At 43.9% G+C, this 24,706-nt stretch overlaps 1 protein-coding gene across 1 annotated transcript in view; it reads left to right on the plus strand.

Moving 5' to 3' along the window:
• Nucleotides 1-3,524: 3,524 nt before the first annotated feature.
• The window catches only part of LOC126248311 (8-oxo-dGDP phosphatase NUDT18), a 157,896-nt gene continuing 136,714 nt past the window's right edge, over nucleotides 3,525-24,706 (plus strand). Inside the window, exon 1 of the mRNA XM_049949185.1 lies at nucleotides 3,525-3,848. Within this exon, the coding sequence (XP_049805142.1) occupies nucleotides 3,743-3,848 (106 nt within the window). The 5' untranslated portion in view covers nucleotides 3,525-3,742. The remainder of the gene's footprint in view (nucleotides 3,849-24,706) is intronic.

Genomic DNA, 24,706 nt, shown 5'->3' on the forward strand with positions numbered 1-24,706 from the left:
TTCGCCGGGTGCAAGTCTTTCGATTTGACGCCACTTCGGCAACTTGTGCGTCGATGAGGATGAGATGATGATGATTAGGACAACACAACACGCAGGCCCTGAGCGGAGAAAATCTCCGACCCCGGGCCCTTAGGAATGACATCTGTCGCGCTGACCACTCAGCTACTGGGGGCGGACACAGAGCTAAGGATGGTAGGAACGCTCTAAATGGCTTAGACAGCAGCTTCTTAAGCGACGGCAGTTTCCTCATATTAACTTCACACGTTACACGGCAAACCTGACGACTGACGAAATTATTTCGGAATTCACATGGAGACGTAAAAATATCCATATACGCTCGCAGCTCCTTATGTAACACTGCAAAATAATGGCACGAGGAGGGTAAGTTCACCACAAGAACGACTGACAGCGACGTTGTGATTCCTGGTAACAGGCAGAAATGCAAAAGACATGGTTTCCTACAGGAATGTCCAAACAAGCATTGAGCGAAATAACACCTGTTATACATGCTGTTCTGAAGAAGAATTTAATGACAATAAGTGAAGTACCTCAGTTATTTAAACTATCAATTGCGACAAGTTACAGCTATTTCCTAAATTTTTAAACGTCCATACAGGATGTTAGGAAATTCCCGTTAAAAACTTCTAGGCCTTGTAGACGGCAGTGAGTACATAATATTTTGAATAACAACCCATGTCCGGAAAAGTGCCATTTAGTTCTACGACGGTTTCAATTCAGATATTTAACTCATCCAATTCTGCTTGAAGAATTGAATTAGACGTGGTGCAGTACAATTATTAGGTAACAATTCGAAAACAAACATAACGAAACATCCATTTATCACTTAAGCACACTTTGTTGTATTAACACTTAAACATTACGTGTTTACATTATTCCAAAACAAAAAAGAACCCATCATACAGTACGTACATAACGTATAATGTTTAAGTGTTACTACAAACAAATATGCTTAAGTGATAAATGATGTCACGTTGTATTTCCTTTCGAATTGTTACCCAATAACTGTACGGCGTCGCTCCCAATTCACTTCCTCACGCAGAAGTGGATGAGTTAAACATCTCAACCGAAACCGTCGTAGAAAGGAAGCGGTACGTCTCCGGACATGTTATTCAAAAATATTGTGTCTGCGCTCCCCTCTACAAGTCCTAAAAGTTTGTAACGGGAATTTCCGAACATCCTGTATATTCTAATAAATCATAGGATTGACCAATGAAGTATCTTTACTTTGTTTAGGAGTATACAGGATTTTCAGTTCCCTACAAGAAGTCTACAAGCAACCTGTTATGGGTTTTGCACCAAAATATAAAATTCCATTCGGAATTCGTAGTCTACCGTACTGAAATGTTTAATATACGATATTGTGGTAGTGAACTGTACAATATATCTTTAATTCATAGTTGTTATCAACCACATAGTCCATTAGGGACTAAATGTATTGACACACAAGTATAAGAACCCCGATGTCTCTGAAGAGACTGCTGCAAGATGTTCCTTTATAAACTTAACACAATATTCTGATCTCACACCTCTGCAAATTTCTTTTTTTAAATTACACTCCTGGAAATGGAAAAAAGAACACATTGACACCGGTGTGTCAGACCCACCATACTTGCTCCGGACACTGCGAGAGGGCTGTACAAGCAATGATCACACACACGCCACAGCGGACACACCACGAACCGCGGTGTTGGCCGTCGAATGGCGCTAGCTGCGCAGCATTTGTGCACCGCCGCCGTCAGTGTCAGCCAGTTTGCCGTGGCATACGGAGCTCCATCGCAGTCTTTAACACTGGTAGCATGCCGCGACAGCGTGGACGTGAACCGTATGTGCAGTTGACGGACTTTGAGCGAGGGCGTATAGTGGGCATGCGGGAGGCCGGGTGGACGTACCGCCGAATTGCTCAACACGTGGGGCGTGAGGTCTCCACAGTACATCGATGTTGTCGCCAGTGGTCGGCGGAAGGTGCACGTGCCCGTCGACCTGGGACCGGACCGCAGCGACGCACGGATGCACGCCAAGACCGTAGGATCCTACGCAGTGCCGTAGGGGACCGCACCGCCACTTCCCAGCAAATTAGGGACACTGTTGCTCCTGGGGTATCGGCGAGGACCATTCGCAACCGTCTCCATGAAGCTGGGCTACGGTCCCGCACACCGTTAGGCCGTCTTCCGCTCACGCCCCAACATCGTGCAGCCCGCCTCCAGTGGTGTCGCGACAGGCGTGAATGGAGGGACGAATGGAGACGTGTCGTCTTCAGCGATGAGAGTCGCTTCTGCCTTGGTGCCAATGATGGTCGTATGCGTGTTTGGCGCCGTGCAGGTGAGCGCCACAATCAGGACTGCATACGACCGAGGCACACAGGGCCAACACCCGGCATCATGGTGTGGGGAGCGATCTCCTACACTGGCCGTACACCACTGGTGATCGTCGAGGGGACACTGAATAGTGCACGGTACATCCAAACCGTCATCGAACCCATCGTTCTACCATTCCTAGACCGGCAAGGGAACTTGCTGTTCCAACAGGACAATGCATGTCCGCATGTATCCCGTGCCACCCAACGTGCTCTAGAAGGTGTAAGTCAACTACCCTGGCCAGCAAGATCTCCGGATCTGTCCCCCATTGAGCATGTTTGGGACTGGATGAAGCGTCGTCTCACGCGGTCTGCACGTCCAGCACGAACGCTGGTCCAACTGAGGCGCCAGGTGGAAATGGCATGGCAAGCCGTTCCACAGGACTACATCCAGCATCTCTACGATCGTCTCCATGGGAGAATAGCAGCCTGCATTGCTGCGAAAGGTGGATATACACTGTACTAGTGCCGACATTGTGCATGCTCTGTTGCCTGTGTCTATGTGCCTGTGGTTCTGTCAGTGTGATCATGTGATGTATCTGACCCCAGGAGTGTGTCAATAAAGTTTCCCCTTCCTGGGACAATGAATTCACGGTGTTCTTATTTCAATTTCCAGGAGTGTATGTTATCTACGCTGCACGATAGATTATGGACCAAGCAGTATTGAATAAATAATAATTTTGGTTGTGTTTCCAACGACTTAAAAAAATACCAATTTTCGGTTTGCGAAAGGGTTAATTGCTCTTTTCTCTGTTAACGAACAATAAGCAGCTGCTTTCTTGATCGATGTAATCCGTGATCTTACCTATCCACAGACTTGTGTGACTCTAATGTATTCCAGTAAATGCACCAATGAACTCCCTAAAGGACTGATCCATAGCAACGAATTTAGTTTTTACTGTGTATGCAAAGAAGAGAAACACTAGACTGAACAAACAGATGCCTGAAACATGTTTCGCACCCCTTTACACACGCTACGATTTGCCTTGACTGATGTGATTTGGGCGCACAAATATGAGCAGTTCTGCTCAAACCTTCATCGTACAGGCTTGCGCACATATCATACCTGTAAAAATCTCCTGTCGACCCCCTACGATCTGTCTGCGCAGATAGAGCGTTGTGTGTGGGTCCGCAGACTTTTATGCCAGCAGGCCAGTTGACTGGCGGTGTGTTGGTTTGCGACTGCATGCGCAAGTTTTCGTTGCCTGTGAAAACACGGCGTTCCGAAGAAGCTTGATGCGTTTCCTATGGTAATGGTTGGTGATGATGTAGGCAGCAGTAAAGGTTAAGTAACGGGTGCACAGTGTTTACTGTATTTGATGTGCCACGGCTGTCCTTTTTATAACAGTACTTAGTGTGAAATTAAGTATGGATCGAATAGAAGACACAATTTCGGCTATATTAAACGGACTCGCGGCGGATGAAACTCAAGATTATTGCGATTTTACATTGGAGGAACAAAACGAAGCAAGTGGTAGGTGTGCCTGTCATGTTTTGTGATTTTGCAAATTTCATGAGTTAGCGTAATAAAATGCCAGGAAATGTTAAGAATGGGAGAGAACCGAATAGCCATTACTTCCTTGATGTGAAACAGGTGTAGGATTATTATGTTTAGATCGCTGTGTGTATTTACCGAATGTTTTTGTGGTTCAAGTGAGGTGAATGGTGACGATATTAACATTGTCTCGGAAAAAAGTCACATTCACTGTGCAGTTGTGGTCTGATTTTCGAGCAATAGTGTAATGCCTCTAAGCTTCGGAGAACTTAGTTCGTATGGCATTGCAGTACGAAATATGTAGCATCACTCAGCCTGAACCAGGAAAGCCAATTCTAGACCCCCCCCCCCTCCACACACACACACACACACACACACACACACACACACACACACACAAGTTTAGCTTAATCTTGTTTGTGGATGGAGACCATGGTTTCCATTACATTGTTTCAAGCAACACCCTGTCAACTATTTTTAATGTTTTCATTGTTATCTGCCGTTTTTTTTAAGCATAAGAATAAGAATCTTTTTAAGAATAAGAATCTTTATTAGCCGTTCAGTATTTTCTTATACAATGGGCTTCGTCAGTAAGTTCAATTACAGTATAAAGATGGTTATATTCTCATAACAATGTATATATAAATCAAATGAAACTTAGTGTAGTACAATAGCACACATTTGGAATTTTATATATTATTAATTTTACAATAAAAAGGAAAAGATTATACAGATTTATATTAAGCAGGGGGTATTCATTTTGATGACACTGTCATTATCATATACATGTTGATAACACTGTCATTATCCTAAGCTATTGATACAAATTTAGGTCCTACTACAGGCAGAGGTACCTTTCTCTATGTTAAAACAGCAAATCTGCCATATTACAATCTTTAAATTCATCAACCGAGTAAAATGCTTTACCTTTGAGCCATTGACCCAATGTTGTCTTAAATTTACTTTTAGATACTGTTTGCACAATTTTAGGGAGCATATTAAACAGTTCGAGGCCTACATATTTATAACTATTATGTATCTTAAGACAGTCTAGAATATGGCAGATCAATTGTGTGGTTTCGTCTTGTATTGTGGGTGTGGACAGATGACCTAAGGGGATATTGAGCTATGTTTTCTTTTACATGTAGTAAGCAATAATAGATGTACAAACAAGTAACTGTCACGATGTTAAGTTTTTTAAAATGTTCCCTGCATGTATCCCTAGGAGATAAACCCACTATACATAGAAGAGCTTTTTTTTGCCATCTTAAAATTGATATTGAATTGGGAGAATTTCCCCAGAGCAGAATACCATATGTAAGATGGGGGTGGATATAAGCAAAATATGAATGCAGCAGTAAGTTTTGGCTGACATTACTCCTAAACTTTTAAAGTAGGAACATAACACGTGCAAGTTTAGAACAGACATGTGATACGTTTATCCCAGCTAAGTTTCTGGTCAATCATCATTCCTAGCAGTTTAACGGACTTATTCTCTTTGTTTGATACCTTCAAATTAAAGAATATTTCCTCAGTTTTTGTTTCATTTATGAATAGGGAGTTTGCACTAAACCAATGAACCGATTTTTCAAATATTATATTATTTTTTTCTCATACAGATTCAAGAATCTGTCCTGAATTGATAAAAGTTGTATCGTCTGCATAGAGGGCTGTTTTACAGGGTAAATACTGTGGCATATCGTTAACATACACTACAAACAGGAAGGGCCCAAGTATGGAGCCCTGTGGCACACCTCTTTTTATTGTTTGTGGGTTTGACAGCTGCCCATTTACACTAACAAATTGTACTCTGTTGCTTAAGTAGGATTCTAATAATTTCAGGGTGTCCTCTTCCATGCTGTAGTGTCTTAATTTCATGATCAAAGTACTATGAGATACAGTGTCAAATGCTTTACTCAGGTCTAGAAGAGTAGCACAGGAGATTAATTTATTTTCAAAGCCATCATATATATCACTAACAATATTTTCAACTGCTTTAACTGTGGATAGTTTAGACCTGAATCCATACTCTGAGTTACTTAACAAATTATTCCTCTCAAAATAGTGATTAATTTGTTGGTGAACACAGTCTTCGATTATTTTAGATATTATTGGGATTAATGAGATAGGGTGATAGTTACTTGGATTTGATTTATCTCCTTTCTTAAATATGGGAATAATTACTGCTATTTTCAAACAGTCGGGGAAAATCTCTTGCTGTAATATACGGTTAATGAGAGTGGTTAGAGGGGGGCAGAAGATCACTTGATATCTTCTTTATGACAAAGTTTGACAGACCATAGAAGTCTTCTGCTCTGGAACTACTTAGTTTGCCAATTGCTTTGCTAACATCATTTTCAGTTACTGTTGCCCAGCAGAATTTATGGACTACATACTTATTTGAACCTAAAAGAGTTTTAGCATCAAGCATGGCGTTGAGGGGAGACAAATCTTGTTGTAAACTGAAATTAACAAAGTGTGAGTTTAAGATATCTGGGGCTATGGGTATAGCTAGTTGAGTTGTTGGTCTATTTATTTCACTTTCAATTACTTCCCAGGCAGCTTTACAGCTGTTTCTGGATTTAAGAATATAGTTATCATTCGCCCTACGTTTTGCCAAACTTATTTCAGATCTATAAATTTTTCTTATTCTAATGTACATCTCTTTGTACTCGTTGCTGTTATGAGATCTGTCCTTAAACATAAGAAGCATAATCCTGATGCTGTTGAGGTATGGTGTAAACCAATTATTCAGTCTCTGTGGTTTGTGAGCTTGGTTGTTATTCTGTCTTTTTACTAATCTGGGACAAAACTCATCAAATATTCTTGCAATTACCTTTATAAATAATTTGCTTGTGTTACTCACACACATATCTTTGTATAAGATGTCATTCCAGTTAACTGACCTTAATCTAGTTCTAAACTCTTATGTTGCATTCATTCATAGGTCTAACAGTTTTGTGTTGTTCATCTGGAATGCTGACTGAAACTGTAATCCATAGGCCATCATGGTCAGCTAGGCCTAACTTGACTACTCCAATTTCAACATTATTTTCATGGATATTACTTATTATATTGTCTAAGCATGCATTATATCTTGTAGGCTTATCATTTAGACAATAGCAATCAAAAGCTCTTAGGCTATCCAAGAATTCCAATATGACATGACTCTGTACCCTGATATCCATATTAATATCACCAAAAATTAAGATACTTGTAAGACTAACAGTTTTTTTGAAATTCACCATGAATTCATATTCACCAGAAGATGGTGTGCGATATACAGATGCAACAATAATATTATGTTTAGGTATATGTACAACTACAGCCTCAAAGATGGTGTCTATACACAGGTCTGTGACATCAGTAATGAAGTATTGTAGATTTAGTACATTCTTAATATATATTGCAACACCCCCATGACCAATTGTTGATCTGCAGTAACTACTAGCTAAGGAGTAACCAAATGGAATATTGAGGTCAATTTCTGATGAATATAGCCAGTGCTCATTTACACTAAGTATGCCACAGTTGGAAGTTTCTAATCAGTACTGCAATTCTTCCAACGTCTTTCTTAAAGACTGTATATTAATATGTAAGAACAGAAGACTATATTTGCTAACCCTGGGCAGTAAAGATGAGGGTTCAGATTGTCTTCTTAAGGGCACTTCTATTCAGCTGATATCTCGTTTAGAACTTTTCTCCACAATACCGCAATGAATAGTGTAGGAGTGATATATCACAAATTATAAAATGCTCAGAACCATGTACGCTAAGTTCTTTTTATGTTCATCATTGTATCTGTCGCTGTTACAATATTTTCTGGTCGTTAGAGGACAATATGAAAGCGAATCTGGTGTTAGAACTACATGCTAAAGCATTTAATACTATTTCTTTTTATTTTATTTAAAACCTAGCCTCTTACATGTTTAAGCTCTGTAGATTACGACTACTGTGAGAGGGAGGTGAAAATGTGGTGGGTTGTCTTACCTCCCCCCCCCCCCCCCCCCCCACACATGTCTATATGGAATCATATTCTGGGATAACCCATCAGTGAAGAAGACAGTGTTTGTTGTACAGAAGCGTGTAATAATGAGAATAAATGGTGTCACCTTTAGAATCACTTGGTAAATGACTCTGTAAATAATTGGAAACACTGAAAATAAGTCTTGCAGTGTATTTATGGTATTGCAAAGTTTATTGTCAATCAGTGACAGTTGCAAAATGACAGCAACATTCATAAACAAGAGAAATACCTTGCCCTTCACTCAGCATTAGTATGTGACACAAAGGAGTATGGTGTTGAGCCATGCATATCTCCACCTAGTGATGATAAAAAAATAATGGAAACACAAACTGAAATCGTCTGATTGACAGTTCCTAGCCCATAGAGGAATTGCTGAATGTATAATAATGGTGTGTGTGTGTGTGTGTGTGTGTGTGTGTGTGTGTGTGTGTGTGTGTGTGTGTGTGTGAGAGAGAGAGAGAGAGAGAGAGAGAGAGAGAGAGAGAGATTTGGGGGGGGGGGCACATGTGTTTGTAGATGATCTGGACCTCTTAATGTTTTGTCTCAGATCACTGCCAACCTTGTCATGCAGTAGTACTTTAGTAGACTAGCTGTTGACCACTTCTGTTTTGTTATGCTATGCTGTATTTGGACTGCTTCTGCTAAAGTATGCAAAATAGTTCCTGGTTCATTGTGGATTCTACCTACAACAGTTAGAAAATAAAGCTCATTGCTCACATAGAGTTTCATTGCCCAATATGAAGCACAAAGCATAGGTATGACGACTGCGTTGTTTCAGAAAGTTGCACAATATCCCCCTACAACAGTCTACACAGAGCAGGAATTGTTCCTCTGCTGCCCCCATGCATTGCAAAAATTTGAAAAAAATAAAGTTCATACATAGTTTGCAACTCAGAAGTGTGTCACCCAATTTAAACAAAAGAGAAAATTTGCATTTTGAGTTAAGAATTGGAAAAGACATACAAGGTACAGAAAGACAGATTTATCACATATTGTTGTTGCTGTTGTCATCATTGTTGGTTGTGGGAGGGGGGAGGGATTTGACATTTAGTATCTGGATCAGAAGCTGGCAGTAACTTATGTTTTTTGTTGCTTATTGTAGCTCCATCAGTATTATGAATTTTTAGTCTTACAGCTTTTTTTCCATTTCAGAGGTCAAACAGTTATTGGAATTATTATACAATTATCTTCTGTTTATAATTTTGCATGCACACTAAAAATTAAACACCACTTCCTATGAATATATTGTAAACTGATCTGTGTATTTAGTATAAAAATTTCATTTAATGTTATGGTACATGGAATTATATTTAGACAGTTACAATGTGAAAGTTGAGATTTTCATTGCAGTAAGTTCATTTACTTCTATAGTGTTCCAATTTCAACATCCAAAGTTCTCTTTAAACTTAAACATATTAGAGCATTACCTGCACTACTACACTGTTCATATTCAAATTAAGAGAAATGTGTATCAAACAAAAATATAAAACATTATAGCTTAGTAGCAACAAAAGAGAGGAGAAACGTAACATAGATTGGCAAATGACAGTAACTGATGATGTGTAGGACACAATTGTGGGCGTTTTAATTCTCAGCCTTGAATTGTACCATTACTCTCCAGGCAGCAAATGATGTCTAACCAGTGACAACAAAGTTTGCCTTATAAGTAATGCATAGTAGAAATGATTATGTTGGAGTTAAGTAACGGTTGTCCTATTGTTATACACCAGACCTTCCTCAGTGTAGAAAGCAGAGCAAAATCGAAGATTGCAGTACTGCCTATTGGTTTTGACCTGTGACGCCATCAAGATGGTTGACACATGTGTTTAAAGTTCTTGATTTACTTGTTGTGGCAAATTCTGATAAAATACCAAGCTTCAATGGTTGCCTCCATTGTCAGCTGTGACTAAGTCTGACTATTGAGTAACTGGTGAGGCTCTCTCTGTTATACCCAGAGGATGGCATCTGATTTGCTGGGTTACATCATAATGACCTCATAAGTGGCATGTACTGAGGTGGCACCCTCTATGTCCATAATTTGTGTTGCACTCCTATCCAGCTGCTCTTGCTGCACCATCACTCGTGTTGGGCAGTAAAGTGTGAGACGTCTACTTTTGACTCTTTCTTTATCAAGTGCAAGCTTCCATACATTGCTAAGCAGATAGCTGGTGTGTCTATTAAAATTGTTTTCACATAGTCTAATTTCGACTGCTTCCCTGCTCACAGAATGCAAATAGTGTGATGGGTGAGCAAGTATCCTCATTTAACAGGCTGAGCTCAACCACTGCTGATTTTTTGAAGTTTATGTGTTTAAGATGATGCTGATTTTCAGCACAGTGATTTGCAAAAGTCTGTATAGGCTGGTCTACACAACTTTTGCCACACTCACAAGGAATATTGTAAATTCTAGATACACTCGGGACCAAGATCATCTGTAATGGGTCACATTTCTTTAATTTTTGTAAATGACCAGAAGAGTGACGATTCCATGCTTGTTTAGGGCTCTTACCTTGTTAGTTGTTGCACCACAGAATGGAATCCCTCCTATGTGTTGGTTCTCCTCACTTCCTTGAGGTTAATATAAATTTGAGATAATCTTGGCCTGAGAGTACAAGGAATTTATGATATTTCTTTTGAATCTGGCAAAAGTTATGTGGAGCAGTCTATACGGACTGTTGCTGAGCATAAAAGTCACTTTAAATACAGGAATTAAAAAAAAAAAAAAATTAAAAAATAGCCATGGCTGAGCACAACCCATTAGAAAAGCACAAGATTTAGTTTGTTCAAATGAGAATACTTACTTGTGCATCATAATATTGAGACTAGTAGTTGAAATTAGGCTATGTGAAAACAGCTTTAATGGAGACATCAGCTATGCACTTAGCAGTGCATGGAAGTGTGCACTTGATAAAGAAGGAGCACAGAGGAAGACTTCTTGCAATTTACCATCTGATTCGAGTAATGGCACTGCAAGTGAGCCTCGATTGGGAGTGCTGACATGATCTGTGGTTGTAGAGTGCTGTTTCCATGGGGTCACCAGGGCATAGTCCGACCAAACAGATGCCACCCTCTAGGTATAAAAGTGAGAGCCTTGCCAGTTTCACGAGTGAGATGTAGCCTCCGGAAGTTTTGGAGGCAATCATTGAGAGCTTGAAATTTTATCTGGCTTTGATGCTGCAAGTGAGCTGAGACCCCCAGGGGGTCCACAACTCTTTTGTGGATACGTGCATAGCGAGCACGGGACCCTGAGGTAATGTGGCCCTCCTTCCTTTCCGGGCTGCATACCTTCCTTTTCCGCATCCTTCCCTATCCCCCATCTTCGTCCCCCCTCCCCTCACCTCTGGCTCTTTCCTTCCCTTTCTCCCCCTCTGGGAGTATGGTTTGTGCCTACGTCCGGAGACGGACGCTCGTAAATGTAAAGTATTCTTTGCCTTCTCTGCTTGTATTTCTTCATCCTTCCTTTGTCCTTCTCTTTTCCTTACCTCTTCTCTTTACCCTTTTCTCCACTGCGGCGTTTGAGACCTCTCTTCTTTCCTTTCCCTTTCCTTGTTTTTCCCTTTCTCTTTCTTCCGCCCTGTGCGAGTCTGAAGTCCGACCCACGCATTTTCGTGCGTAGCCGGTGACGGGGTAACACGTAATTCCCCACCCCGGGTAGACAGGTAGGACACGTACGTACCCCCTGGTAACGGCCAGGCCCACAAAGGGGTGATTACCCGAGCTGATACCTTCCGAAAGTGCCGATTGGTCCCTCCGTCCGTTTGTCGGGAGGTGTGACCTGAGGTGTGAACAATCACCTAAGGCGGGAGTGCCCTCAGAGAGGGCCCCCACAAGCGAGGAGCGCGCCATCGGAGATGCCGGTAATCATGGGGGATTCTTCCGCAATGGTTTCCTCATCTTCCACTATGTCTGCTCACAAGCGTAATTTCACTGAGTCTCAGCCACAGACAGTTCTTCCATCGTTGCTACAGTTCCTTGTTGTTTCTCAGTCTGACGAAGGTCACTACTTCTCCACGGTCAACCCTTTCATTATTCAGAAAGGTGTCGACGCAATTTCAGGTCCTGTAAAGTCTTGTTCCAGATTACGGAATGGCACCTTGTTGTTAGAAACAGTCAGTGCCCTCCAGGCACAAAAATTGCTGCGTACTTCACTGCTCCACACCTTCCCTGTCCGGGTTGAAGCGCACCGCACTTTAAATTCCTCACGTGGAGTCGTTTATACACGATTCCGCGACGGATTGTCTGACGAGGAAATTCAGCACTACCTTTCTGACCAGGGCGTAATGGCTGTTCATAGTTATGAAAAGGGTTGACACGAACATCATTCCAACCCGCACAGTCTTCTTGACATTTGACAGAGTTCAACTCCCATCGAAAATCAAAGCGGGCTATGAGATAATTTCCGTTCGCCCTTACGTCCCAAACCCTACGCGTTGCTATCAGTGTCAGCGGTTCAATCACACTAGCCAGTCCTGTTCCAATCCGGCCAAATGTGTGACATGTGGCAAGGATGCCCATGAGGGTGCTTGTCCACCTCCATCCCCTCGTTGCATCAACTGTATGGGTGACCATGCTGCTTTCTCTCGAGATTGTCCCATTTTTAAAGACGAAAAGCTCATTCAGGAAATCAGAGTGAAGGAAAAGGTGTCGACCTTTGCTGCTCGAAAATTATTCACAAGTCGAAAGCCCACTGTGCCTCAGACAGGAAAATACAGCACTGTCCTTGCCTCTCCTCGGCCAACAAAGGAGGCGGCCACGCAGACTTGTGATCTCACCTTTAGTGACACGGTAGTCAGATCGGCCAGCGCAGAGATCGCCCGTTCAACCTCCCCACTTTCGCCTGCTCACTCCATGGCTCACCCTTCATCGGGTTCTGCCCAAAAGTCAGACGCCAAGACTTCGAAAAAAGAGCATACTCGTGAAGATTTTTTATGTACCCCAACTTCACAACCATCGGTTCCTCCTTCAACTAAACATCATGTTTCCAAGAAGTCTCATCCACAGCACCATCTGGCGGAAATCACCCTCGGCCGTCTTCTGTGTCGCCGAGGCGCACTGCTGGCGGCCGATCAACCGGCCAATTGCTGGTGGCAGGAGCTGCTCCTTAACAACCTATGGATCAGGATCTTCTCCCTTCGGCTGAATGCCATTCCTTGCTGTCGGTCGCAAGCTCTGAGCAGTCGAGTTGACGGCAACCTTGGTCACATTCCTCCATTTTCTGTTCACCCTATGTCCATTATCCACTGGAATATCCGCGGCATTCGAGCCAATCGGGATGAATTGTCGATCCTCTTATGATCCTACTCGCCAGTCATCTTCTGTCTTCAGGAAACAAAGCTGCATCCCCAAGACCGCTTTGTTCTCCCCCATTTTCAGTCCGTCTGATTTAATCTCCCCTCTGTTGAAGGCACTCCAGCCCATGGAGGACTCACGATTCTTCTCCATGATACTGTCCATTATCACCCAATCCCCTTAAACATTTCCTTCCAAGCTGTCGCTGTCCGTCTTTCCCTTTCTGGATATACCTTTTCTCTTTGTACTGTATACATTCCATCGTCCACACCAATGGAACGAGCTGATCTCCTTCATCTTCTTGGTCAGCTTCCGCCCCCCTATTTGCTGGTTTGGGGATCTCCACATCCTTGTCCACGTGGCTCACTATTGCTAGACGTCTTCCACCAAGCGGATCTAGTTTGCCTCAACACTGGGGTCCCTACATTTTTGTCTGCCTCCACGACAAATTTCTCTCATTTGGACCTTTCGGTCGGTACTGTTCCGCTAGCTCGGCACTTCGAATGGTTCGCCCTTGATGATACACACTCGAGTGACCACTTTCCATGTGTCCTTAGACTGCAGCCTCAACTGTCATATATGCGCCCGCGACACTGGAAGTTGGCCCAAGCCGATTGGACACTTTTTTCGTCTCTAGCGACATTCGATGACCATCACTTTCCTAGCGTCGACGATGAGGTCACACATATTACAGACGTTATTCTTACAGCTGCGGAACGTTAGATACCACGCACCTCCGAATTGCCCCGGCGCCCCCCAGTTCCTTGGTGGAACGAGGCATGCCGTGACGCAATACGTGAGCGGCGACGTGCTCTTCGTGTTTTCCGCCACCATCCTACTTTGGCCAACTGTATCCGCTATAAGCAGTTCTGTGCGTGATGCCGTCGCATCATCCGCGATAGCAAGAAGGCAAGCTGGAACTTCTTTATTAGCTCATTTAACACCTTCACTCCCTCCTCGGAAGTTTGGAGTCAGATTCGACGGTTATCAGGCGCGCCTAGTTTCTCCCCAGTCTCTGGGCTCACTGTCGCGCATGATACATTAGTGGACCCCGTCGCAATTTCTAACTCATTGGGTCAACACTTTGCTGGGATTTCGAGCTCTTCAAATTACCCGCCAGCGTTTCTCCCGAAGAAACGTGCAGCGGAAGTGCAACCTCTTGCTTTCTTCTCTCAAAATCGCGAAAGCAACAACACTGTTTTCTCCATGTGGGAACTCCAACATGCACTCTCTTCTTCTCGCTCCTCCGCCCCAGGACTGGGTGGTATCCACGTCCAAATGTTGCTGCATTTATCAACCCATAGTCTGCGTTACCTCCTTCGCCTTTATAATCGAATTTGGACCGACAGTACTTTTCCCAGACAATGGCGGGAAGCTATCGTCGTTCCTGTTCCGAAACCTGGAAAGGACAAACATCTCCCCTCTAGCTATCGCCCCATTTCTCTCACGAGTAGAGTATGTTAGGTTTTGGAGCGTATGGTGAATTGCCGTTTAGCTTGGTGGCTGGAGTCCCGCAGTCTTTTAACACCTGCCCAATGTGGATTCCGAAAGCATCGTTCTGCAGTTGACCATCTTGTTGCTCTCTCCACTTATATCATGAACAATTTTCTCCGGAAACGACAAACAGCAGCAATATTTTTTGATCTGGAGAGAGCATACAATACCTGTTGGAGGACAGGCATCCCCCGCACACTTTTCTCTTGGGGTTTTCGAGGTCGGCTACCCCTTTTTATTCGTGAATTTGACAGCGCACACATTTAAAGTGCAGGTGAACACTACTCTCTCCCACGCTTTCTCCCAAGAAAACGGGGTGCCCAGGGATCCGTGCTAAGTGTTGTACTGTTTGCCATTGCCATAAATCCAATTATGGATTGTCTCCTTCCTGTTGTCTCGGGCTCCCTCTTTGTGGATGATTTTGCGATCTAATACAGCTCTCAACGGACCAGCCTTCTTGAACGACGTCTTAAAGGCTGTCTTGATCGCCTCCACTCTTGGAGTATCGAAACTGGCTTCAGCTTTTCTCCCAGTAAGACCGTTTGTGTTAATTTTTGGCGTCGTACGGAGTTTCTTCAATCTTCCTTACATCTAGGACCTGTCAACCTTCCGTTTTCGGACGTCGCTAAATTCTTGGGTCTTATGTTTGGCAGAAAACTGTGCTGGTCCTCCCACGTTTCCTTTCTTTCGGCTCGCTGTCTGCGATCCCTCAACACCCTACGTGTCCTGAATGGTACCTCCTGGGGAGCGGACCGAGTGGTCTTCTCCGCCTCTATCGCGCCTTAGTGCGCTCGAAATTGGACTATGGAAGCATAGTTTACTCCTCTGCTCGGCCGTCTATTCTTCGTCGTCTCGACTCTATACACCACCGTGGATTACGTTTAGTGTCTGGAGCTTTTTACACCAGCCCTGTGGAAAGCCTTTATGCTGAGACTGCTGAACCTCCGCTGTCCAATCGGCGAGCAGTCCTTCTGAGTCGTTATGCTAGCCATCTGTCTTCCATGCCTGCTAATCCAGCCCATGTCATTTTTTTCGACGCCTCCACTGATGTAGGGTATGCAGGCCGCCCCCTCCTCTCTACTACCACCGGGAGTCCGTTCTCTTTCCTTCCGCTTTCCTAAAACCTTCTTGACAACTTGGGGTACAGCACTGCCTTGGCTCCGTCCCCGGATCTGCCTGCTCCGTGACCTATGTCAGTTTCCCAAGGATGGTACCCCTTCACTTGTTTATCGTCGGACATTTGCTGCTCTATGTGCACAAATGAAGGAAGCCACTTTTATTTACACTGATGGCTCGAAAACATCGTTAGGTGTAGGGAGTGGCTATATTGTTGGCGACACCCCAAATCAATTTCGGCTTCCTGACCAGTGTTCGGTTTACACTGCGGAGCTTTACACTGTTCTCTAGGCTGTTCACTAAATCCGCCGCCATCAGCGGATACAGTATGTTATCTGTTCAGATTCTCTCAGCTCTCTCCTCAGTCTCCAAGCTCTTTACCCTGTCCACCCTCTGTCCCAGCGGATTCAGGACTGTCTGCGCTTGCTCCACCTGGGGGGCGTCTCGGTGGCATTCCTCTGGCTCCCGGGACACGTTGGTATCTGTGGAAATGAGGCGGCCGATATAGCGGGCAAGGCTGCAGTCTCTCTTCTTCAGCCAGCTATTCAATCGATTCCCTTCGCCGATCTACGGAGTGTTTTATGTCGTCGTGTTGTTCTTTTATGGCACACACATTGGTCGACACTTCCCAATAATGAATTGCGGGACGTGAAAGCTCTTCCCTGTGCTTGGACCTCTTCCTCCCGAACGCGTCGTCGGGAGGAGGTAATTTTAACTAGACTCCGGATAGGGCACTGTCTTTTTAGCCATCGACATCTTTTAAGCGGCGATCCTCCCCCACTCTGTCCCCACTTCTCGTAGCTGTGGACAGTAAGACACCTTTTACTTGATTGCCCCTATTTTACTCCGTTACGCGCCCGTCTAAAGCTGTCGTCTGATATATCGTCAATTTTAGCAGATGACACGCGCTCGGCCGATCGTGTTCTCGAGTTTTTTAGTGCCAGTGAAATGACGTCAGTCATTTGAAGCTTTTTTGGGGACAACCAAACCCTTTCTGTAGTGGAGTTTTAAGCCTTCCTTCTGCTTTTAGTTTCTCCAATTTTTTGATTTTCGTTCCCATTGCTGCTGGTTTCCATTTTCGAAAGGTTTCGTAGCCATACCCCTATTGCAAGCTTATGCATTAAAGCGACCATGACATCACTCATTAACTACATGTGTGAACAGACACAAATAATGTGAAAAACATTTAATTGTAGAAATAATGTGATACTAATGGGGCAACATAGGAATTCGGGGCTTTAGGCGGGGATAAACTAAATGTACGGCAGTCTATAATGTAGACATACCAAAACAAAGACAAATAGGTAAATCAAAGCAAAGCAAGTCCTCCGTAAGTAGCAAAATCACGATGAAAAAGCCCATAAAAACTGATACCAGAAATTTCAGTTAACCTGAATAGCTCAAACGAAGTCCACGATGCCACAAACACTCATACATTACTCCATAACCCGGTACTGGAAATTTCACTCATCTATATAGCTAAAATGATATCTGCAGTACCATAAAACAAAACTGACCTGTATAACTAATATCAAAAACATAACCTCACTGTTGTTGGTAAAACAACCTCGTTAATACGTATTGGTCACAATCCAGTATAACTACCAACAGCTGTCAACACAGCACAAAAAAGAAAAACAATCGTAAAAATTTCATTAACACCCACTTGTGCACATAAACTCACTTGCCATACATACTGCAACAAAAAAGCATACTTACCAACAAAAGTCAGCTGACACATAAATCGGGCAATTGAGTGATAGCAAAAATAATGTCATCAGCACCTTCTCTCGACCGGCCAAACCTAGATTTCTCAATCCAGGAACCCATCCAGATAGAAAGAGGTACATTCTCCCACTGACAATGCCACATACTCTACATCTACATGCATACTTTACAAACCTCCACACGATGCATGGCACAGGGTACTTTGTATCACTACTAAACATTTTCTCTCCTATTCCACATTCAAATAGAAAAAATGACTGTATGAGCCCTAATTTCTTGCATCTTATCTTCATGGTCCTTACATAAAATGGATGTTGGCAGCAATAGAAACATTCTGCAGTCGGCATCAAATGCTTGTTCTCAAAATTTGCATGGTAGTGTTTTGCAGAAAGAGGATAGTCTTCCCTCCAGTGATTCCTATATTCACAAAACATCTCCATAGTACTTGTGTGCTGATTGAACCTACTTTCTTTAATCTGACCTGGTGGGGGTCCCAAACACTTGAACAGTGCTCAAGAATGGGGTGCACTAACATTCTGTATGCTGTCTCCTTTCTAGATGAGCTACACTTTCCCAAAATTCTCCCAATAAACTGAAGTTAAACATTTGCATTCCCTATTACGAACCCGACATACTCATTCCATTTCATACTGCTTTGAAACGTTACACCTAGATATTTAATCAAAGTAACTGTGGCAAGCTGCACTCTACTAATGCTGTATTTGAGTGTTACAGGACTCTTTCTCCTACTCGTCTGTATTAACTTACATTTTTCCACATTTATAGAAACCTCTCATTCATCAGACCAAGTAGAAATTTTCTTTAAGTCATCTTGTTTATTCCTGCAGTCACTCAATGACAACACCTTCTTGTATCTAGTCTGGGATGTAGCAACTTTGTTCAGTCTCATACCTTTTCAACAAACATAACACTTCACACACACTTGACAGTGAAACCAAACAACTGTCGAAATTTACTCGTGGACAACATTGTGTCCCCCATTGTGTTATGCGGAGACCTACTCGTGAACTACATTGTCACATATGTAACTAACAAAAAATGAAACAAAATTAAATCTTCAACCATAAACAACACATTGCACTAATAATTCCAAACCCTAAAATGAATCTATTGCCCATAACTGCCAACTTCACAATAACCCACTAATGAACCACCACAAACTCTTGCAGTGTTGTTCTCACAAATAGAACCCAGGAAGTCCAGTGAATCACTAACGGCACTCACAAACAATTTAGAAACATAGACATCTCAAACTAGAGTGTGCCGTCTGCAAATGCAATCCATTTCAAATATGCCGTGCTACCATGAAATCGTACACCACAATACAGTTGCATCATGGTTCAAAGCAGATGTCTGGTATCGTGACCTGCAAGCAGAACAGGCTTTTGTATATTTCAGTACAGAACGGACCCAAGTAGTTTCTAATATATTGTCGTATGCGAGCTGTAAATCATCGGAAGTTGTAGGAGGACCACTACTCCATTTGAAGTAGAATTTGATGTTCACCTAAATTATGGGAGGAATTAATTACAATTCCTGTTCTTATACTTGTGAAGGATTTCATAAGCCTGTGGCTGTCTAAGTGTAATCCATATTAAAAGTGCAGGAAAAATGTTTCTTGAAGTATAAACTGAAGTAAGGAAGACATTTATTGCCCCCAGGGGACTCGCATTTCTTTTGCGAGTACTCACTTGGCTACCACGAGGTCTCAGCCTATGCAGCATTACTTCCTTTCTGTGTTGCAACTATATACTTCCATTATGCCTTTCCCCCTCTGCCTCTCCATTAGATGTTTTTATGGTGCAGGCCCTGCTTGATTTGGGAATTGAGTTTACGCTTCTTGACATTGTCTACAACTTTTCATTAAATAAATACATGGTCCCCATTGTTGGGTTTGACCTGCCACCAATTTTCAGAACTCTCCACAAGTGTAGAGCGTGAAGGGAAGGTCGCACAATGCAGTATATGCATTTCCATCTTTGCACCCTTCTCTTTAATAAGGCAGTACACCCAAAACCTAGCATGGTAGCCATCCCATTGTGGGGTGGGGCGGGGGGGGGGGGGGGGTGGGCTGGTCAAGTACCTGCATGGTGGTAGCCCCCTGACCATGCAGGGATTGCACTGTTGGTGCCTCAGGTGAAAACTCCCATGTCTTCCAAGCAGTGTTTGTCCATCGTGACTGGGGCACGGGGACTCCAAACAACAGATTACTGGCCAGGTAGCCATTGTTGAAGCTGGGTGGCATCCATTAGGAGAGCCCATGGCGGATGAGCTGCAAATGAAGCGGATGAAGTTATCCTGTGCTGATGGACATATGGTCCCAGAAGTATCTGTGGATGGAAAGTACTCATTTAGTGCAGAGAGAGATGATCCTAAAATGTTCCCTTCCCTGTGTATGCCGTGTGTGGAATATAGGGCTAAGCAGCAAGCAGAGAAATACTACCCCAATACGCAGTTTGCACAAGGACTGATGGGAATTCCTTCTTGGCCGAAAAGCCCTTATTCTTTGTGGAGAACGTAGAAGACAAGTTTGGGGGAGTGGCAACCATCTCTATAAAGAAAAGTGGGTCTAGTCCTGATCGAAACAGCATCTTCTGCCAAGTCACTTGCACTGCTAGCTTTTAACAAGCTAGGGGAGTGTACACTTCATCTTTTGTGTCCATAGGGGGCCAAAGGACAATGCATGCGAACGCTCCTTGTACCTCTCTCCCCACCTGTGTCAGATGTGGAAAGCGCCATTCTCCCTGCTTGCCAGATTGCACCGTTTTCCAAGGAGAGGAGGAAATAGAAGAATATAAGACTCTGGGCAAACTAACTACAAAAGGCCAAGAAAAAGTATGAGCAGTTTCACCCAGCACATATAACAGTGTCATATGCTACAGCTACAATGACACTGACCCCTTCAGCGACAGTACTCCTGCCCATTACACTTCCTACAGTTAGCCCTCAGGGCCCCTTGACCATGCCTGGCCCCCTGATGATTGGAGACTCTACTCTTACTGTTCCCCGCACACCTGCTTTGGGATCGCCAGCTTCCCACCCACTGGATACATGTGTCTCTACCTCCCAGCTGGAGACAAATCACCTTTGTCTTGCTTCTCTCACCAGAAAGGGGTTTTTCAAGACACTTCCTTCCAAAGTTTCTGCTGGTCGACAGCTGGACACCAACCAGTGACTGAATGTGCCACTGGCTGCTGGTTGCAGGGCTTTGCGATCATCATCATTACCTTAAACTGATTCAGAGAAGGCCTTGCAATCATCCAAATCCTCTAAGGAGAGGCAAGATAAGAAGTAGTTCTTCAAGAAGGAGGAGAGTCCGGTGGTCCCCATGCCACCAAATCCTCTCTGCTCCATTGCTGTGGTTTAGGTGGAGATTCCAGTGGCCCCTGAGGCCCCAGGTCACACCACACAATGGAACTCGGAAGCTGTGGGTGTTTATGCTATAACCCCTCAACCAGTGGCAGCAGATGACCCTGGGTTATAAAATGCCTCCTTGGTCCCTTCATGGCCTCACAGTAAATTGACACACTCCACTCGAATTGTAGCAGTTTTCTCCACCACTTGGCTGAGCTATGACATCTTTAAACACTTCCCCTGCCTTCTGCATTGCCGTTCAGGAGACATGGTTTCTAGCAACTTGTACCCCAGTACTTTGTTGATACCAGGGATGTTATAAGAATCGCGCTAACTATGACAGGGTACCGGGTGGAGTTTTTTCTGGCCACACAATATAGTGAAATTGTGCTTCTTAATACCCGTTTGGGGACTGTGGCTAATCATGTGAGTACATTTCAGGATATTACCATCTGCAATGTTTACCTCCTTCCTGATGATTAAGTGTCTCAAGACATTATTTGCATTGTTTCTCAGCTCCCTGTCAACCCCCCCCCCCCAATCTTCCCTAATTTTGGGTGGTTTCAATGCCCATAACCCTTTGTCGGGTGGAACAATGATCACTGGCCACGGTAAAGACCTCGAAAACTTACTGGCACAACTTGACCTTTGTCTCTCGCATACAGGTGCCCCCACACACTTCAGTGTGGCGCTCAGAACTTTCTTGGCCATTGACATTTCTATCTGCAGCCCATGTGTTCTCCCAACCATCTGCTGGAGAGTCCAAAATGACCTGTGTGGTAGTGTCCACTTCCCAATCTTCCTATCGTTCCTTCAGCATCACTGCCCTGGACGCCTGCCCAGATGGGCTCTCAGCAGTGTGGACTGGAGTGCTTTCACCTCTACTGTCACCCTTGGCTTCCTGCTGCGTGGAGATATTGGTGAGGCAGTCCAGAATACTATTCTTTTGGAAGCTGATTTAGCGATCCTCTGTTCCTCAGGACCACCCCAGTGGAAGACAGTGCCTTGGTGGTCATCAGAAATTGCAGAGGCCATTAGACATCGTAGGCAGGCTGTCCAATGTAATAAGCAGAACCCATCGATGGGGCACTTTATTGCCTTTTAGTGGCTCTGTGCCTGGCTCTGCCACCTAATAGAATGACGGAAGTGAGAATGCTGGGAATGGTACATTTCAGACATTGGACCATGTACCTCTCCTTCATAGGTTTGGCCAAAGGTTACACATCGCTACAGATATCAGACACCTGCAGGTGTACCTGGTATTACGTTGGATGGCACTGTCTACACTGATAGAGACACCACTGCTGAATATTTTGCTCTGCATTATGCTCAAGTCTCTGCAGCTAAGAATTATTAAGATGCCTTTCGTGTCCTAAAACAGCGTGTGGAGCAAAAGAAATTATATTTTACTGCATGCCACTGGGGCTACATAATGCTCCATTCAACGAGTGGGAATTTGTCTGTGTCCTAGCCCACTGCCCGGATACAGCCTCAAGAATGTACCGCATCCACAACCAAATCGGTGGACTGTCAGTGTCGTATCCTTACTATCTTTAACTGCACTTGGAGTGAGAGCGAATTCCCATCACAGTGGTGAGAGAACATCACTGTCTCAGTACTGAAGCAGGGTAAGCACCCTGTATAGAGATGGACAGTTATTGCCCAATTAGTCTCACAGTGTTCTCTATAAGTTGCTTGAATGCATGGTGAGCCAGCAGCTGTGGTGGCTCTTTAGTCTTGGGGTTTTTTGACACAAGGCCGTTCCCCTTCTGGTAATCTGGTTTACCTAAAGTCTGCCATCCACATCTTATAGCTGTCTTCTTCAACCTGAAAAAGGCATATGACATCATGTGGTGACACACATCCTCACTACCTTACACAAGTGGGGTCTCCGAGGTCCGCTCCCGATTTTTATCCAGAACTTCTTGTCTCATCATATTTTCTGAGTTCAACTTGGTGCCTCCCACAGTTCTCTCCATATCCAAGAGAATGGTGTCCCACGGGGCTCCGTAGTGAGTGCCCTCTTTTTCTGGTAGCCATCAATGATATAGCAGCAGTTGTGGAGTCCTCGGTATCACTCTCTTTGTATGCTGTTGACTTGCCTCTACTATTGTTCCTTTAGTGTGGGTGTTGCTGAATGTCTAGTGCAAGGTCCCATATGAAAGACACAGACATGACTTTCAGTTTTCAGCCACCAAGACTTGCATCATGCACTTCTGTCAATGTCGTTCTGTTCACCCGCAACCAGAAAATCACCTCGACGACCAGCTACTCAGTGTGGTCAGGACTTAACGCTTTTAATGACTGGTCTTCAGTGCTCATTTGACGTGGATGCCCCATCTTCGTCAGCTTAAGCAAAAGTGTTGGCTGCACGATAGTACGCTTTGCTGTTTGAGTAACACCAGCTGGGGTGCAGATTGCACTACTGTACTGTTGCCTCTGCGTGTATGTGGAGGTACAGGAGTACCTAGTGTTCCTGGACTTGAAAGTTTTGTTGATAGAGACATTATTGCCTATCTTACCTACCATATGGCAGAACGTGCTAATAAGGACTTTGGTAAATCTGCTTATATGTCTCCTTCTGCATTGTCTTTGTATATTCGTAATAAGAGAAAAATATCTGTTAATGAGTCTGTATTTATTTGGGTTAAAGGTAAAGGAGTATGTGAATATGTAAAGTTTGTTGGTGACTGTATTTTGTATTTTCATAAATAAATTCATCTGTATGCAAACTGATCCGTAGCGTCAGCCATTAACCGGACACGGGTACATCACGAACTGGGGGGCTTTACAAAGCCTTGATAGAATCCTGCCTTGATATGGGGGTGTGGCATACGGTTCGGCATCGCGCCCAGCAGGATCCAGTACACCTCTAGGGGGGGGGGGGGGGGGGTTCAACTTGGTAAGAGAGCCTTTCAAACTGGCCCTGTGAACAGCCTATTCGTGGAGACTGGGTCCCTCCATTACAGGTCAGGCGCCAACAATAGCTTTTCAGTTATGCTACACATCTTGGCAGCTCCCCTAAGAATCTGAACCACCATATCCTGTTTCTAAACACGGAAATCCATCACCCATAATGGCAACACAGATCAGGGATTACGATTGTAATCTTTGTCCATTCCCCTCCTCTCTTGAACTCCAGTTGTTGCTTCTACCACCTCTCCTGGCCCACTTACATACACACATCCATGGTGCATCTGTTGGCCATAATTTTATCTTAACCCATCACAACATCCAAAAGACTCGGTTCACCAATTTTTCTCCATCCTTGGCACATCTTGGGGTTCAGAAGTAGTATATACTGATGGCTCAGTGGTTGCTGGTCATGTAGGCTTTGCTTATACTGATGTGGGACATACCGAACTGTGCTTCTTGCCAAATGGCTGTAGTGTTATCTTTGTGAAGTTCATGGATTTCTCGTGCTCTTGAGCATATAAATTTCTCCTTGGGTGAGCCCTTTCTCATCTTCAGTGACTCCTTGAGCAGTTTGCAAGCTCTCGCCCAGATTTACCCTTGCCATCCTTTGATCATGGCTTTCCCGGATTCCTTGTTTGCCCTTGAACAAAGTGGACATTCAGTGACCTTCATCTGGACCCAGGGCCATGTTGGGATCCCAGGGAATGGACTCACTGATATCCTGGCCAAACTGGCTACCATTAAGCTGACTCTTGAGATTGGTATTCAGGAAAGAGACCTCCAATAAGTATTACATCGTCAAGTTTTAGCCATCTGGAATACGGAGTGGCTCACCCTGACTTCATCAAACTAACTACAGGTGATAAGACTAGAAATTTGTGGACGTCTTCCA

This window comes from Schistocerca nitens, chromosome 3 (genome assembly GCF_023898315.1).
Source record: "Schistocerca nitens isolate TAMUIC-IGC-003100 chromosome 3, iqSchNite1.1, whole genome shotgun sequence".
Taxonomy (NCBI): Eukaryota; Metazoa; Arthropoda; class Insecta; order Orthoptera; family Acrididae; genus Schistocerca; species Schistocerca nitens.